Source organism: Osmerus mordax, chromosome 17, assembly GCF_038355195.1.
Source record: "Osmerus mordax isolate fOsmMor3 chromosome 17, fOsmMor3.pri, whole genome shotgun sequence".
NCBI lineage: Eukaryota > Metazoa > Chordata > Actinopteri > Osmeriformes > Osmeridae > Osmerus > Osmerus mordax.
This window is the reverse complement of record NC_090066.1, coordinates 10,519,547-10,538,299: the sequence shown is the minus strand read 5'-3', so window position 1 is coordinate 10,538,299 and position 18,753 is coordinate 10,519,547. Positions and strand designations below refer to the sequence as shown.

Sequence of the window (18,753 nt, the reverse complement as noted above, 5' to 3'; positions counted from 1 at the left end):
ATGGTTTTATAGTAAAAATACCATGATAGTGCTCAAGGAAGACTGAAACCCTGAAGGGAAACTATCTCCTTTGAATATTACTAACTCCACCCTCGTCATGATAGGGCTGCCCAAGCTTTGCCATCCGTTCCAGCAGTGCTATTGTGGTTCATTCAACATGCATCAAATGAGTTTGTTGAACTGCCAGTTGTTTGATTGTTGATTAACTGTTGAATTTGTTTGAAATGAATGGTAGTTCTGTTATTTACATCAAAGATCTAGTCTGACTGTATTACAGGTGTAAGGTACTGGACAATACTGGACTGATAATCATCACACACACACACACACACACACACAGAGCTATGCTGTAAACCACAGGAACTTGTCAAACCCATTTCAGCTCATTCATGCACTTTCCAACTTGTGAAAAAGATATGTTTTTGCACATTATTTCTTTACAATAGTCGTTTTGTAACAAAGTATGCATTTCTGGCTTGTGTGTTTGTCCATTAAACATATTCTGCGATTGGCATATGAATTAATTTGTCGGTTGATGACCAAGTCAGGAAACTTTATAGCCAGTTTGATACCTATTACACTTAAGACTGCTTCCCCCATTGGTTAATGGGTACATCATCTGACACTATGGTCTTAGCCAGAGAAGACAATGGAAAACAATGAACAAATTCACCAGCCTGCTTAGAAAAGCAGGGTGAATGTTATTTAATGTAAAAACATGTTATTTCATTCAAATTCAACTCCAAGCATTTCATAGTGTCAAACAATAGGCAACAGTGTTATGAAAGTCCAAAGTATGACATCAGATAAGAGGCAATTTCTCCAGTAAAATTGCTGGCATGTCCACCCCTAACAGCAGGAAGTGTGGGAAAAGATGAGTATCTGTAATTGAATCCACAGTTAAAACATCAGCTACACCATGCCAAAGTGTTGGCACAAACACTTGTGGCACAAAAATCCATTCCAAATTGCTGTCAAGATACTGGCATTCCAGACCAATGGGCAGAAACTCACCAACCCAGCTCTTAGACTAGGAGTCTCCAACCCTGTTCTTGGAAATATACCTTTCTGTAGGTTTTCACTTCAACCCAGTCTAGTTCATCCAATTCTAAGAATTAGCCGGTTGATGTGTTGACTCAGGTTAATTCTGAGGAAGGTAGTTCCGCAGGGATGGGGTTGCAAACCCCAGTCTTAGGCCAACCTCTGATCAAATGTTCATGAAGACATTTCCGAGTTATATTCTTGAATCTTAAATAAGTGTTGTGCTCCTCCATGTCACAGTGTAAAAATCATATGTGCTTATCCTTTACCCTAACAGTGCAGGAGGCTCTGACTAAATTATTTCCTGAATCACTGAAAGATCCAAGTCCATCGTCTCTACCTTCTAGTAAAGTTCCTCAAGTTATCCCAGATCCAGAAAACCCTCCCACCATTCAGGGTTATGACATTTGATCCCCAACCATAACATTTCAAGTCAACTTCTCCCTGCTGCCCAGAGGCAAGGCTAGGCTAGCTCCACTCCTCCAGGACAGGCAGAAAAGGCAGGTCGGTGCTCCCCAAGTAGACCCTCCCGCGGTGCTGGAACGCGTCGCTGACGGCCCAGGTGAGGCTTCCGTCCGGGTCATGGAGGGTGCCCACCAGCTGAGCGTCCAGTCCCAGCTCCAAAACCAGGCCATAGGATGGCAGCAGAACATTGTACCAGCTCAGAGGAACCACCTGGGACACACACACAAGGACAGGTTCTAAAAAAACTAGCCTAGCATAAAGGTTAGGTAGGGTTTAGACCCCATCTGTCTGGCCATTACTTCTACCCAGTAGGTGGTGGTAATGCACCAATGACATTGGAAGCTAACAGCCCTTAAAGATCCTGTAAAGTAAATTCCATGTTTTGCTTCTAAGTACATTATATACGTGTGAAATGAGTTCCTGAAAGCATGTGCAAAGCGCAAAAACTGTCACACTGAAATGTGGAGTTAAACCGAATAACAGTTTCTCTTCTTTTCAGATCAGGTTTTAATGGGCGGAGCCAAATAATGCCCTATCTACGTCATTTCGCCCTATCTACATCAGATCACTGAATGGCTCCTCCTGCTGTACTGTTATTGTAGCCTACATCAGCTAGCTAGCTAGCTTCAGGATGTCTCCCACCACCCGCAACTGCATCTTCCCTGGATGCAAGAACTCCAGCTGCGCTGCAACGCCATTTAAGTTCCCTATTGATAATGAAAGGAAAAATAGGTGGATAGATTTTGTGAAGAGCCACGCTCATGGAAAGCTTCGGATAAACTCCAACAGCCGCCTCTGCACTGACCATTTCACAGCGGATAGTTTTAACATGGACCAGAGACAGACGGGGTTCACCAACACACGGCTTCTTTTGCAGCGCGGAGCCATACCGAGCATTGCCCCTCCGGCCGTTCATCCTGCGGTCGCACCTGGACCATCCACCGCCGCCAGCAGTTCATCACTCTGTTCTGTGTGCTTGTTATAATTATACTAGATAACTTTTCCAGAGGTATCTCTGCTATGAGTTAGTGCAAACCGCTAAATTGATATTAGGCTACTCGGTGTAGAATGATGGTATTTTGGTGAAATGGTAGCTAATGTGTTAGAAGTAGCCTAGTTGGAGAGCTCACTGTCTGCTGTCTCTGGTGTCCATTTTTACTGTTACAGCTCAGGGGAACATTTCATTTATATGCATCTGCATGTTTCACTCATTGAACAAATACATTCTAATTCTATACGGTTTTGTTCGGCTTGACATAGCGTCCATTATCTGGGTCGGAGGTAGGCACTAGGCAGCGAAGGGCGGAGCTTCAGCTCCTTCAGGCGACACACCCCCCCAGTCTTAAGCAGAGAAGACTGCTGATTTTTTTCACGATTTCAAAGCCTAATTTAACATACTTGTCGGTGTTATTTTTTTATTCGAATTTGGATTGGTAGTTAATAACACATTATTCTGTGGTGTGGCGAACTTAAAACTTGTTTCCAGGTCCACTTTACAGGATCTTTAAACACAGAAAAAGGAGAATATGTGTGTGTGTGTGTTGGGGGGGGGGGGGGGGGGGGTCTGAGTTCATAGCTTTCACCTAAGGACTAAAGAATTTGATCAGACTTAAATTAGCAGAAGTCTGCATGGTATACTTAGTCTTTAGGATTGTTTCCAGTTTAAACCATTTGATCATATACCATATTCTGCCAAAGTTGTGCTTTACATCTTTATAACACAATATCCCTTTAATACACTGTGTCTTTGGGAAATAAGGTTCTAAATACATAGCAAAGCATTACCATTTAGTTTAACTACCATTTAATCACCATCATATAGTGTATGAGGCTGTCACTGGTGTCACCCTTTGGTGATCACAGGGACTACACCCCAAAGTTCACTGAGAGTTCAGCTCAACGACCCCAAACAACCCCCGACACACTCTACACGTATACACACACATACAGTTCACACACACATACACACACACACCTCCCTCGCAGCAATAGCTGGGGCAGTAGAGTGTGTCGGGGGAGTGTGTGTGTGTGTGTGTGTGTCAACTCAAGAGCCCTTCTTGCTCTGCGTCACCCTGTCCTATCAGATTACACACCATCTAGTCTTGATGTGGGTTAGGAACAAAGGCTGTTTCATCCCAACGGCCACAACTTTAATCTCACACACACAGACACACAGGTTGGGATCACGAGAAAGGTTTCAGCATTGTGCAGTTCAATTGGACACGCTCTAAGACCAGAGAACCCCCAAAGTTTTTCAGTGAAGACATCAACAAGGCTTGGAGAAGCTTCTCTCCCACAGTCACCACACCAGCAGCGATGAAGACCATGGTGAAGCTGATGACAAAGGTAATGGTGACACTGACACTAACCTTGGCCAGGAAGCGCTTGACGGCCGGGTAGGGGGCAATCATGTCAAGGAACGGAGGCAGTAGCCGTGGAAACCGGGTGGTTGTGATGCCAACCAGGAAGGTTCCATGGTCACTACGGCGAATGTTGTCTGGGTAACCAATCATATTGCTCATGACCACTTCCTTTCTGCCAGCCTTGGGCCCCTTCAGCCAGTACCTAAAAAAGAAAACATACGTCTTTTCAAAAGTACAATATATACAGTATATGTAACCCCTAATAATAATACCCCTTCAAAACTGTACAGTAAAAAGTGCAAATATTGTATATGAATGTACAGTATGCAACATAAATACAGTATTATACATACTGTATATGGTGTTCACAGAAATGTTCTCCTTTTTTAAGTTAACCATTATTTATTCAGGCAAAGAACAGTAGGTCATAATTTTATGTCTTATCTTCATATGTACACCAGCAGCACTCTAGATGATAAGCCTGAGGATTTACATTGAACAGGGAAGTAGAACAACTTGTCAAACACTGTGTGTGTGTGTGTGTGTGTGTGTGTGTGTACCTGAGGATACGTCCCAGGCTGGTTTCGGCCAGCAACAGGAAGTCCTCGTCAGGAGACAGCGCTATGCCGTTGGGCATGTAGAGAGAGTCCAGCAGCACACGCACGCTTCCAGACCCCGGCTCATAGGCCAGGAGGCGACCCAATCGGTTCAGCTCGATCACCTGCAGGGGCATGGGGTCAGAGGTCAGGAACAGACAATAAGGGGCATCTTTGAAGTCCCCAATTAGTGAGTTCTGGCTGGCAAGTTCTGGCTGAGAATGTTTTGGTTCAGAGAGCCAAGCTTTGGGATTCTGGAGCATGCCGTCGCTAAGGAACCATGAGGAAGCGTAGTGAATGGTTGCTGTGTCTCTCCATTGTTGCACCTCCCTCTCTCACTTTTCCCTCTCTCATCCAGCTCCCTCACCTCCAGTTTGACGTGTCTGCGACCCCAACGACTGGAGGAGTCAGTGAAGTAGATGGTTCCCGTCTGGGAGGAGATGTCCAGACCGTTGAGGAAAGCGAATGGGACACCGTCAGCACCTGGGGCACGGTACAACAGCTGTGAACACACATTTACTGCCATTTCCCCCTCTGGCATCCCTACCTGTGTCTACCGACCCTTTAACCTCATCTGGAGGATAAAAGTTTCAAACTTTTTTAAGTTTCAAAACATTATTCACTGAATGAACACAACAGCCAAGGAGATCCCAAAATGATGATGAAGCATTTGGATGGTAACTGGTTTGTTTTGTCATGGTGAGTGGGACTATTGACCTTAAAATGCCTAGTAATTTTCCCAACAATTCCACTGATATGGATAAGAAAAAGTCAGTACAAGTTGATAAATACAAGAAAACCTCAGGGATCAGGGAAATATGCGAGTTCAGTGTACAGTATGTGCTGGAGGGGCTGGTGTTGGACCTTGGGCGTTGGACAGCAGCAGAGTCTTGTGTCCATTCTGGGGGTCCACACTGTGCAGGCCCAGGTAGGAGTCAGCCACAATCAGCTGGCCCTGACTGTCCAACCTGACGCCATGGGGACGGCCACACACCGGCTCGTAGTCACTACTGCTGCCTGAGGGGGATGGGCAAACAGGAAGAGAGGATAGGGAGCTGAAATGAGTGACTGATGTGTTTGGGATAGAGGACCTGTGAGGTGCTCCAGGAAGTAGCTGTAACCAATCCAGACAGGTGCTCCAGGAAGTAGGTCACATCCTATTCAACCAGTATATAAGATACTTTTTTTTTTTTTTTACTTCTATTCAAAAATGTTAATATATTACATGTTTTTTGTCAACATTAGTTAAATTGTTTTTCAATTGTAGCTGAATAAAAAATGTGGAAGTGAATTTGGAAGTAATTTTAAAGTGACTTGGTTGTGATAAGACAGCTAAAAACTCCTGGAGGTGAGTTACAGAGTTAAACAAGCGTCTTTAATAAGTGGTGTCTTTCAGATCCTGGCCAGGGATGTTTCCAGGCTCTCTGTCCTGTTCTGTGCAGGACTGAGCTATCTGCTGTCAAGCCTCCTTTGAAATGTCATCCCTTTTTACCAGCACCACAGGAGTTATTGAGGCCCGCTCGACCATGGCTAATGCACCCTGGCACACACTCCCTACGCACGCACACACACACACACACACACATACACACACACACACAAAGACACACAAATACACAAACACAAATTATACTAGATGCCATTTTCTCTGTCTTATTTGAATTTCTATGTACTTCAGAAAGCCCAAAACGCAAATTGGCTGCAAAACGTCTGCATCACCATCATTGAGGCCCCCTTCATTGGGGCCCCTGTTGTTGAGGCCCCCATCATTGAGGCCCTTGTTGTTGAGGCTCTGATCATTGAGGCTCCCATCATTCAGGCCCTCACCTCTGTTGAGAAAGTTTCAATTGCTGAGGTCTGCACCGCCATCTTTGGGGGCCCCATTGTTGAGGCCCGCTTTCACATCAATGAGGCTCTCACCTCCGTCCCCAGCAAGGTCCTCCAGCCATGTAGGAAACTCACACACAAAGACTGTGAGGTCATTTTACATAATGACCTAATATTAATAATGCCTCAAATTAAGATTCCGCTTTGCTCTTCCAGAAGTTCCCATCAGCAGGGCTAAGAGGGCGAGGCGTGTCTTTGCTTGCATCTTCTGAGCCATGTGCTGCGGGTGTTGCCATGCCTCCTGTGATAGCAAGCCATCCCTATTGGCTATTGTCTGGCTGTTTCACTGGCCAATCACAAGCCTTCTCTCTGGTCTTGTTCCTGGATAACCACTGGCCATTTAGAAAACTAGCTAAATAAATCTGACTTTTTACTGCAATTGGTGTGTATTTGAAGTGTTATATTATTCCTCTGACACTAATTGTACTTAATGTGCACTTCAGAAGAACTCTGGGAAGCCCACAGCTCTTGGTGGGTGGGTAGGGTGGGGGAGGAGAGGGGGCGAGAGGGCGAGCACTTGCTGGCTGCTGACTGGTTAGCTGATGCAGCAGCGTAATCAGATTCTGGCATATGAAACTTGGACCCCTTTGTCTAAAGTGGTTTCAAGTCTGTTTTGATCTGTCCTGTTGAACACACACAATCATATGCACGCACTCCCCTCCTCCTTCCATCACACACTTCTCGTCCTCCCCTCCTCCTCCCTCCTTCACATTCTCCTCCTCCTCATCCTCTCCTCCCCAGCCTACTGACCCCCTCAATCACATGGGGAACAGCTCGCTGATTGTGCCCATACAATCATAACTTACACAAGAGCTCTTTGAGAGTGCTTGTGTACCCTCCCAGAATGTGTTTGTGCTTTGTGTGTGTGCTTTCTGAGACAAAGTTATCGAAGACTCCAAGTTCCACATATCTCTCACTCTGACACACACACACACAAACCCTTGTTTGGGTTGCAGAAGTGCTGTTTCAGGGATTCCACAGATATTCCTGTACCTGACATGATCAATCACATTAGCAAGAAAAAAAACACACAGTTGCTGTGTACATCTCGCTCTCTTTTGGTCTACCTCTCTCAAAAACATGTTGGCCTCGCTCCATGAATCATCCCCTCAAACGAACATGAGAAGCAGCCACTGGGAGCCCTCCAACACTGAACCCAAATCCCTGATCCAACAACCTCCCTCGGGGTTCGGGCTGTGATGACTGGAATGACTGTCTGTCTGACTGACTAGAATGACAGACAGACTAAATGACTGACTAAATAAATGACTGACTGACTGGAATGACTGACCACACTCTGGGATGTCCTGGCCCATATGGGTGATGAGAGTGAGGCTGTCATCCTGGCCAATCCTCCACAGCTTCCCATCCACGGTTCCTGTGTAAACGTTACCTGAGGAGGCAGGGAAAGGGGAGCAATGAGCAAAAGCATCGATAAACCTATTGTGCTTACAGTATACGCAACACGTTTTAATGGGGGAGGTTAGGGTAGTTCATTATGTTAGGGTGTCAAGCATAGGGCTGCACTCTGGTCATTTGAAAACACACACTCACCCAGCAATAAGCATATGGTAAATAAAGAGTCTCAATATTATCTGCATACTTTAAGTTCATTCTTTAAGACAATTCAGGAACACTGCATAAACTGACAGGCCCTAATGTGGAGCACAGTGGCTCTTCTGATCCAGACCTCCGCCTGTCTCTGTTTCACCATCCATTTGTACATATTTATTTGTATCTCTCCTCTTGCTTCATGAATGTATTAATCTCCTAGTAATAATTAATGAATGTCCAAATAACTGCTCTTCTCAAAGTTTTCTCCATTGTTCTCTCTTTTCCCAGGAGTTTTTCTAGGAGTTTAAGTCTTCTTTAAGGGCTTTGGTTGGTTTACGTACAGTTTATACGTGAAGCACTAGTCACATTGCTTGTAAATAAGGCTTTACAAATACAATGACATTTGATTCGAAGACAAGATTCATCTTCTCATACTTAGCTGCTTACCATTTTCATCAGCAGTGAAGGACTCTGGTCCATGTAGTTTTCCAGTGAACAGTCTGCGGCCCTTTTGTAGGCGGTTATTTACAGCCAAGGGGCCCTCAAGGGCAGGAGGGGGCCCTTCTAGTCTGAGACAGATAAAACAATAGCTGAATTGTAAACACATCATTGCAGAAGTGTATGTGCTTGCGTGTATTTGTGTGTGTGTGTGTGTGCCTTCTCACGTGTGTGGTTCAGGGTCAATAGGAGAGGGTATGAGGTATACCCCCACAGTTACTGCTATCAGGACAACTGATAAAGGTTTCTTTCCCAACCTGAGAAAGTAACAGGAAGTTGAACAGTCAGATCATTATTGTAGGCATTAAATTAAATCAGACATCGCCGTCAAACTCACATCGATAAAAAAAAATAAAAAACATTGAATGGTAACAGCTCGTTTTCCTATCTTAATTTAATAAATCAGCGATGTTGTGTCATTTATGAACCCTATCTCTCCGACATGCAGTGAACTTTGTCACTGTTATGAGTATGTTGATCAGAGCGGACAAGCATGCTCTGCGTTCAAATTTCAAGAGCAGAGCATTCAAGTAGCCTACCGGTAGGCTAAAAATGTATTGGTTAATTTCTAAACTAAAAATCCCTGGGCATTAAACTTGCCATACAACATCAATCGTCTTCGTTATCGAGTGCTAAATGTTAATGGTAATAAAACGCTGAATGACAGTGAGCAACCGTTCACCGTCCTTTTCTGCATAGCAATTTAGGGCACCCGAATATTATTACAAAAATTAGCTTACGATAACCCGACTCGGCGACCTTAAGTTACAAAATAGCTGTCTTATCACAACCAAACCGCAAGCGACAGGGATATTTGTTTGACTGATAAAAACAAACTGCCCAAAGTCGGTCACGTTGTACAATTTCTCTAATCGTTCGCGACAGACAACATACCAAACTTACATTGTTAATCCTTCTCCACTCCCGACAGAAGACACCCGTTCTTCCTGTTAGTTCAGAGTTCTCCTCATTGTAGATGAGTACATTCTCCCATGGAAGAGTTGCGAAGTGTGTGAAAGTTTTTGTGCACTTGGTAGACAGAGAGAGGGGGGGGGGGGGGGGGGGGGGGGCAGACCAGGGAGTTGAGTTTTGTGTATGTGTTCATTTTGGCTGTGATCACTTTGCTGGCTGGAGGACATACTTATGATGGGGTCATCCAGGGGCCAGGAGCTCAGAGATGGCTCAGGGACAGTAAACAACACAGGACTTAAAGAACTGTAACCTTGATAATGGCAATCACCCAAAAAAGAAGACTGATTTAAAACCGCTCAATAGACTTTAAATAGTTGCACTAGAAAACAGTCTCAATCCTGCTGTTGTTAATATTGCATGCAGTCCTATGTCAAAGTTCTTTTTAAATGTATTTGATAATTGTCCTTTGAAATGTTTTGTAAACTATGCACCACAAAATAAAAAACTTTGCCTTTTCAATTTAAACTTTATTGGATACATGCAGGCCTTTAAGAAGAAAGGCTACACATGGTAACGATTCTAAAAGAACAAGTTACCTACAAAATAAACCTACAACAAGGATATGAATAGAATATAGCAATTTTTTTTCTCAGTATACACTTTTGGTTAAGTCCCCTTTCCTCAAAGTGTGCATCCCCTTATATGGTCTCAGCAAATCACTTAGGGATACATTAGAGGGATACGACACTCCTGTCTTTAATCCATAGGAAACTTGGATAAGGACATGGGTATGTTCTATCCCTTTAATACCACTAAAGAGCTATGATTGTGAGTGACACAGTAAGGGCACATTTCTATTCTAGGATCTCCAGTACAGTAGCATAGCAACAGGAGTAGTAGAGCCAGAGATCTTTGGCAAACAAGAGTTACATATATCTGGTTTATGAGGATCTGTAATGATCTGTCCTGTCTATTTTCACCAGTACTGGCCTTTGGTTGGAACACTGCCACAGACATGAATAGGTTTAACATGACAGTTTGCACATATAACCTATATCATAGCCCAAATTAACCATCCAGATAGCATTGTCACTCAAAACATGCTACAATTTTATCTAAAGTTGCACAACAAATCGAACGCTAGTGTAGCCATACATCACAAGAGTTTACAAAATCTTCCACAATAACAGCCATTCATACAGCGGCCAGTTCCAATGAGAAGTAAGATACATAAAAAAAATAGCATACAATCATAGTGTAAGATGCCAGCATCGGATAAAACGGAAGAAGAGAGGAAGAAAAAAAAAAACCTGAATGAGAAAGTGCCCGAAAAGCTTAGTCTCAATAAGTGTTCTGATTTAAGGCCCTGACACTATCCAGAATCACTCACTAACTAGGTAGTAATGGGACAGTGGTGTCTGCCTTGTAATACTTGTCTGTGGGGGTCAGATGGCTGAGTGGTTAGGGAATCGGGGTAGCAATCAGAAGGTTGCCGGATCGATTCCCAAATGATGTTGTGTCCTTGGGCAAGGCACTTAACTCGGGGAGAATGTCCCTGTACTTACTGTAAGTCACTCTGGATAAGAGCGTCTGCTAAATGACTAAATGTAAATGTCTGTGCTTGGTAGCAATATTGTTTAGTTGACTTGCAAATCAAACGATAGCTTCTTCAGGATATATATATATATATATATATATACATACATGTGTGTCTGCACAGAACAAATGAATAACAGACCACCTTAAATTATACTAATACCCAGTGTTTGAAATTAAATTAAGTCAATCCACAGTTGTGACATAGCTCAAGACAAGAGTGTGGTGTCACTGGCTGTCCACTAGATGTCGACATGTCAATCTATCTTTATCTATTTCTATCTATCTGTCTCTATCAATCTATCTATGTCTCTGTCAATGATGTATTCTGTAGCGTCCGTAAATGTCCCCTCTCTATAACCCACGGATATGAGTAATTTCCAATGCCTTTTTAGCATTTGAAAAAAACACCTGTTTGTCTTGAAACCTAGAGAATGAAGAAGCGTGTGGTCTGTATGTGACAAAGAGGGGAACATACAGTTAGTGGAGGAGTGGAGGAGTGGAGGAGGAGTGGAGGAGAGAGACTGTGTCTCCAACCAACAACAACCATCACCCAATTCTTTTAATATCCGATGTGCAGTTTTGAGTCAACAAATGGTTCAACACTACGGCAAGTTGGATGGCTGTCCTGGCCTCACTTTAACAGTTACAAATGTAAACATCTACGTCACGGTGGGTCTCTGACAGGACGGTGCTGGTTGGGATTGAAACACCAGTTGTGTTGTAGGAACCATGAGAAGAGCAAAGACCATTCAGGTTATCATAATGCTTCATAATGTAGACAACATACAAATGCTTACTCTACACACACATAAACACACACCAAACACAGATATACACACACTTACATTCATAAATTACAACAACTTCACAACATCCACCACCATCTTTCTGTCTTTTTCCCTCCTCTCACTCTCTATTTTTATTTGTCCGTCCATTTCTCTCTATAACTCTCTCTCTCTATCTCCCCATCTCAAGGTATCTCTTAGTAGAATGTTTCATTCATCAGCGCAAACATCTGGAATGTTTTGGTTCAGAGAGCCAAGCTTTGGGATTCTGGAGCATGCCGTCGCTAAGGAACCATGAGGAAGCGTAGTGAATGGTTGCTGTGTCTCTCCATTGTTGCACCTCCCTCTCTCACTTTTCCCTCTCTCATCCAGCTCCCTCACCTCCAGTTTGACGTGTCTGCGACCCCAACGACTGGAGGAGTCAGTGAAGTAGATGGTTCCCGTCTGGGAGGAGATGTCCAGACCGTTGAGGAAAGCGAATGGGACACCGTCAGCACCTGGGGCACGGTACAACAGCTGTGAACACACATTTACTGCCATTTCCCCCTCTGGCATCCCTACCTGTGTCTACCGACCCTTTAACCTCATCTGGAGGATAAAAGTTTCAAACTTTTTTAAGTTTCAAAACATTATTCACTGAATGAACACAACAGCCAAGGAGATCCCAAAATGATGATGAAGCATTTGGATGGTAACTGGTTTGTTTTGTCATGGTGAGTGGGACTATTGACCTTAAAATGCCTAGTAATTTTCCCAACAATTCCACTGATATGGATAAGAAAAAGTCAGTACAAGTTGATAAATACAAGAAAACCTCAGGGATCAGGGAAATATGCGAGTTCAGTGTACAGTATGTGCTGGAGGGGCTGGTGTTGGACCTTGGGCGTTGGACAGCAGCAGAGTCTTGTGTCCATTCTGGGGGTCCACACTGTGCAGGCCCAGGTAGGAGTCAGCCACAATCAGCTGGCCCTGACTGTCCAACCTGACGCCATGGGGACGGCCACACACCGGCTCGTAGTCACTACTGCTGCCTGAGGGGGATGGGCAAACAGGAAGAGAGGATAGGGAGCTGAAATGAGTGACTGATGTGTTTGGGATAGAGGACCTGTGAGGTGCTCCAGGAAGTAGCTGTAACCAATCCAGACAGGTGCTCCAGGAAGTAGGTCACATCCTATTCAACCAGTATATAAGATACTTTTTTTTTTTTTTTACTTCTATTCAAAAATGTTAATATATTACATGTTTTTTGTCAACATTAGTTAAATTGTTTTTCAATTGTAGCTGAATAAAAAATGTGGAAGTGAATTTGGAAGTAATTTTAAAGTGACTTGGTTGTGATAAGACAGCTAAAAACTCCTGGAGGTGAGTTACAGAGTTAAACAAGCGTCTTTAATAAGTGGTGTCTTTCAGATCCTGGCCAGGGATGTTTCCAGGCTCTCTGTCCTGTTCTGTGCAGGACTGAGCTATCTGCTGTCAAGCCTCCTTTGAAATGTCATCCCTTTTTACCAGCACCACAGGAGTTATTGAGGCCCGCTCGACCATGGCTAATGCACCCTGGCACACACTCCCTACGCACGCACACACACACACACACACACATACACACACACAAAGACACACAAATACACAAACACAAATTATACTAGATGCCATTTTCTCTGTCTTATTTGAATTTCTATGTACTTCAGAAAGCCCAAAACGCAAATTGGCTGCAAAACGTCTGCATCACCATCATTGAGGCCCCCTTCATTGGGGCCCCTGTTGTTGAGGCCCCCATCATTGAGGCCCTTGTTGTTGAGGCTCTGATCATTGAGGCTCCCATCATTCAGGCCCTCACCTCTGTTGAGAAAGTTTCAATTGCTGAGGTCTGCACCGCCATCTTTGGGGGCCCCATTGTTGAGGCCCGCTTTCACATCAATGAGGCTCTCACCTCCGTCCCCAGCAAGGTCCTCCAGCCATGTAGGAAACTCACACACAAAGACTGTGAGGTCATTTTACATAATGACCTAATATTAATAATGCCTCAAATTAAGATTCCGCTTTGCTCTTCCAGAAGTTCCCATCAGCAGGGCTAAGAGGGCGAGGCGTGTCTTTGCTTGCATCTTCTGAGCCATGTGCTGCGGGTGTTGCCATGCCTCCTGTGATAGCAAGCCATCCCTATTGGCTATTGTCTGGCTGTTTCACTGGCCAATCACAAGCCTTCTCTCTGGTCTTGTTCCTGGATAACCACTGGCCATTTAGAAAACTAGCTAAATAAATCTGACTTTTTACTGCAATTGGTGTGTATTTGAAGTGTTATATTATTCCTCTGACACTAATTGTACTTAATGTGCACTTCAGAAGAACTCTGGGAAGCCCACAGCTCTTGGTGGGTGGGTAGGGTGGGGGAGGAGAGGGGGCGAGAGGGCGAGCACTTGCTGGCTGCTGACTGGTTAGCTGATGCAGCAGCGTAATCAGATTCTGGCATATGAAACTTGGACCCCTTTGTCTAAAGTGGTTTCAAGTCTGTTTTGATCTGTCCTGTTGAACACACACAATCATATGCACGCACTCCCCTCCTCCTTCCATCACACACTTCTCGTCCTCCCCTCCTCCTCCCTCCTTCACATTCTCCTCCTCCTCATCCTCTCCTCCCCAGCCTACTGACCCCCTCAATCACATGGGGAACAGCTCGCTGATTGTGCCCATACAATCATAACTTACACAAGAGCTCTTTGAGAGTGCTTGTGTACCCTCCCAGAATGTGTTTGTGCTTTGTGTGTGTGCTTTCTGAGACAAAGTTATCGAAGACTCCAAGTTCCACATATCTCTCACTCTGACACACACACACACAAACCCTTGTTTGGGTTGCAGAAGTGCTGTTTCAGGGATTCCACAGATATTCCTGTACCTGACATGATCAATCACATTAGCAAGAAAAAAAACACACAGTTGCTGTGTACATCTCGCTCTCTTTTGGTCTACCTCTCTCAAAAACATGTTGGCCTCGCTCCATGAATCATCCCCTCAAACGAACATGAGAAGCAGCCACTGGGAGCCCTCCAACACTGAACCCAAATCCCTGATCCAACAACCTCCCTCGGGGTTCGGGCTGTGATGACTGGAATGACTGTCTGTCTGACTGACTAGAATGACAGACAGACTAAATGACTGACTAAATAAATGACTGACTGACTGGAATGACTGACCACACTCTGGGATGTCCTGGCCCATATGGGTGATGAGAGTGAGGCTGTCATCCTGGCCAATCCTCCACAGCTTCCCATCCACGGTTCCTGTGTAAACGTTACCTGAGGAGGCAGGGAAAGGGGAGCAATGAGCAAAAGCATCGATAAACCTATTGTGCTTACAGTATACGCAACACGTTTTAATGGGGGAGGTTAGGGTAGTTCATTATGTTAGGGTGTCAAGCATAGGGCTGCACTCTGGTCATTTGAAAACACACACTCACCCAGCAATAAGCATATGGTAAATAAAGAGTCTCAATATTATCTGCATACTTTAAGTTCATTCTTTAAGACAATTCAGGAACACTGCATAAACTGACAGGCCCTAATGTGGAGCACAGTGGCTCTTCTGATCCAGACCTCCGCCTGTCTCTGTTTCACCATCCATTTGTACATATTTATTTGTATCTCTCCTCTTGCTTCATGAATGTATTAATCTCCTAGTAATAATTAATGAATGTCCAAATAACTGCTCTTCTCAAAGTTTTCTCCATTGTTCTCTCTTTTCCCAGGAGTTTTTCTAGGAGTTTAAGTCTTCTTTAAGGGCTTTGGTTGGTTTACGTACAGTTTATACGTGAAGCACTAGTCACATTGCTTGTAAATAAGGCTTTACAAATACAATGACATTTGATTCGAAGACAAGATTCATCTTCTCATACTTAGCTGCTTACCATTTTCATCAGCAGTGAAGGACTCTGGTCCATGTAGTTTTCCAGTGAACAGTCTGCGGCCCTTTTGTAGGCGGTTATTTACAGCCAAGGGGCCCTCAAGGGCAGGAGGGGGCCCTTCTAGTCTGAGACAGATAAAACAATAGCTGAATTGTAAACACATCATTGCAGAAGTGTATGTGCTTGCGTGTATTTGTGTGTGTGTGTGTGTGCCTTCTCACGTGTGTGGTTCAGGGTCAATAGGAGAGGGTATGAGGTATACCCCCACAGTTACTGCTATCAGGACAACTGATAAAGGTTTCTTTCCCAACCTGAGAAAGTAACAGGAAGTTGAACAGTCAGATCATTATTGTAGGCATTAAATTAAATCAGACATCGCCGTCAAACTCACATCGATAAAAAAAAATAAAAAACATTGAATGGTAACAGCTCGTTTTCCTATCTTAATTTAATAAATCAGCGATGTTGTGTCATTTATGAACCCTATCTCTCCGACATGCAGTGAACTTTGTCACTGTTATGAGTATGTTGATCAGAGCGGACAAGCATGCTCTGCGTTCAAATTTCAAGAGCAGAGCATTCAAGTAGCCTACCGGTAGGCTAAAAATGTATTGGTTAATTTCTAAACTAAAAATCCCTGGGCATTAAACTTGCCATACAACATCAATCGTCTTCGTTATCGAGTGCTAAATGTTAATGGTAATAAAACGCTGAATGACAGTGAGCAACCGTTCACCGTCCTTTTCTGCATAGCAATTTAGGGCACCCGAATATTATTACAAAAATTAGCTTACGATAACCCGACTCGGCGACCTTAAGTTACAAAATAGCTGTCTTATCACAACCAAACCGCAAGCGACAGGGATATTTGTTTGACTGATAAAAACAAACTGCCCAAAGTCGGTCACGTTGTACAATTTCTCTAATCGTTCGCGACAGACAACATACCAAACTTACATTGTTAATCCTTCTCCACTCCCGACAGAAGACACCCGTTCTTCCTGTTAGTTCAGAGTTCTCCTCATTGTAGATGAGTACATTCTCCCATGGAAGAGTTGCGAAGTGTGTGAAAGTTTTTGTGCACTTGGTAGACAGAGAGAGGGGGGGGGGGGGGGGGGGGGGGGCAGACCAGGGAGTTGAGTTTTGTGTATGTGTTCATTTTGGCTGTGATCACTTTGCTGGCTGGAGGACATACTTATGATGGGGTCATCCAGGGGCCAGGAGCTCAGAGATGGCTCAGGGACAGTAAACAACACAGGACTTAAAGAACTGTAACCTTGATAATGGCAATCACCCAAAAAAGAAGACTGATTTAAAACCGCTCAATAGACTTTAAATAGTTGCACTAGAAAACAGTCTCAATCCTGCTGTTGTTAATATTGCATGCAGTCCTATGTCAAAGTTCTTTTTAAATGTATTTGATAATTGTCCTTTGAAATGTTTTGTAAACTATGCACCACAAAATAAAAAACTTTGCCTTTTCAATTTAAACTTTATTGGATACATGCAGGCCTTTAAGAAGAAAGGCTACACATGGTAACGATTCTAAAAGAACAAGTTACCTACAAAATAAACCTACAACAAGGATATGAATAGAATATAGCAATTTTTTTTCTCAGTATACACTTTTGGTTAAGTCCCCTTTCCTCAAAGTGTGCATCCCCTTATATGGTCTCAGCAAATCACTTAGGGATACATTAGAGGGATACGACACTCCTGTCTTTAATCCATAGGAAACTTGGATAAGGACATGGGTATGTTCTATCCCTTTAATACCACTAAAGAGCTATGATTGTGAGTGACACAGTAAGGGCACATTTCTATTCTAGGATCTCCAGTACAGTAGCATAGCAACAGGAGTAGTAGAGCCAGAGATCTTTGGCAAACAAGAGTTACATATATCTGGTTTATGAGGATCTGTAATGATCTGTCCTGTCTATTTTCACCAGTACTGGCCTTTGGTTGGAACACTGCCACAGACATGAATAGGTTTAACATGACAGTTTGCACATATAACCTATATCATAGCCCAAATTAACCATCCAGATAGCATTGTCACTCAAAACATGCTACAATTTTATCTAAAGTTGCACAACAAATCGAACGCTAGTGTAGCCATACATCACAAGAGTTTACAAAATCTTCCACAATAACAGCCATTCATACAGCGGCCAGTTCCAATGAGAAGTAAGATACATAAAAAAAATAGCATACAATCATAGTGTAAGATGCCAGCATCGGATAAAACGGAAGAAGAGAGGAAGAAAAAAAAAAACCTGAATGAGAAAGTGCCCGAAAAGCTTAGTCTCAATAAGTGTTCTGATTTAAGGCCCTGACACTATCCAGAATCACTCACTAACTAGGTAGTAATGGGACAGTGGTGTCTGCCTTGTAATACTTGTCTGTGGGGGTCAGATGGCTGAGTGGTTAGGGAATCGGGGGTAGCAATCAGAAGGTTGCCGGATCGATTCCCAAATGATGTTGTGTCCTTGGGCAAGGCACTTAACTCGGGGAGAATGTCCCTGTACTTACTGTAAGTCACTCTGGATAAGAGCGTCTGCTAAATGACTAAATGTAAATGTCTGTGCTTGGTAGCAATATTGTTTAGTTGACTTGCAAATCAAACGATAGCTTCTTCAGGATATATATATATATATATATATATACATACATGTGTGTCTGCACAGAACAAATGAATAACAGACCACCTTAAATTATACTAATACCCAGTGTTTGAAATTAAATTAAGTCAATCCACAGTTGTGACATAGCTCAAGACAAGAGTGTGGTGTCACTGGCTGTCCACTAGATGTCGACATGTCAATCTATCTTTATCTATTTCTATCTATCTGTCTCTATCAATCTATCTATGTCTCTGTCAATGATGTATTCTGTAGCGTCCGTAAATGTCCCCTCTCTATAACCCACGGATATGAGTAATTTCCAATGCCTTTTTAGCATTTGAAAAAAACACCTGTTTGTCTTGAAACCTAGAGAATGAAGAAGCGTGTGGTCTGTATGTGACAAAGAGGGGAACATACAGTTAGTGGAGGAGTGGAGGAGTGGAGGAGGAGTGGAGGAGAGAGACTGTGTCTCCAACCAACAACAACCATCACCCAATTCTTTTAATATCCGATGTGCAGTTTTGAGTCAACAAA

At 43.5% G+C, this 18,753-nt stretch overlaps 2 protein-coding genes across 2 annotated transcripts; both read right to left on the bottom strand.

Annotated features, from left to right (window-relative positions):
* Positions 1–695: 695 nt before the first annotated feature.
* On the bottom strand, positions 696–9,400 carry LOC136959956 (adipocyte plasma membrane-associated protein-like). Its single transcript, XM_067254208.1, has 9 exons — positions 9,308–9,400; positions 8,572–8,661; positions 8,354–8,475; positions 7,644–7,745; positions 5,330–5,482; positions 4,833–4,948; positions 4,430–4,590; positions 3,876–4,071; positions 696–1,716 (listed from the first exon to the last, which is right to left on the bottom strand). Coding segments are annotated over exons 1-9 (1,149 nt in total). The 5' UTR covers positions 9,310–9,400; the 3' UTR covers positions 696–1,509.
* A 2,308-nt stretch (positions 9,401–11,708) lies between these two features.
* LOC136960519 (adipocyte plasma membrane-associated protein-like) lies at positions 11,709–16,645 on the bottom strand. Its single transcript, XM_067255029.1, has 7 exons — positions 16,553–16,645; positions 15,817–15,906; positions 15,599–15,720; positions 14,889–14,990; positions 12,579–12,731; positions 12,054–12,197; positions 11,709–11,713 (listed from the first exon to the last, which is right to left on the bottom strand). Coding segments are annotated over exons 1-7 (618 nt in total). The 5' UTR covers positions 16,555–16,645.
* Positions 16,646–18,753: the final 2,108 nt, after the last annotated feature.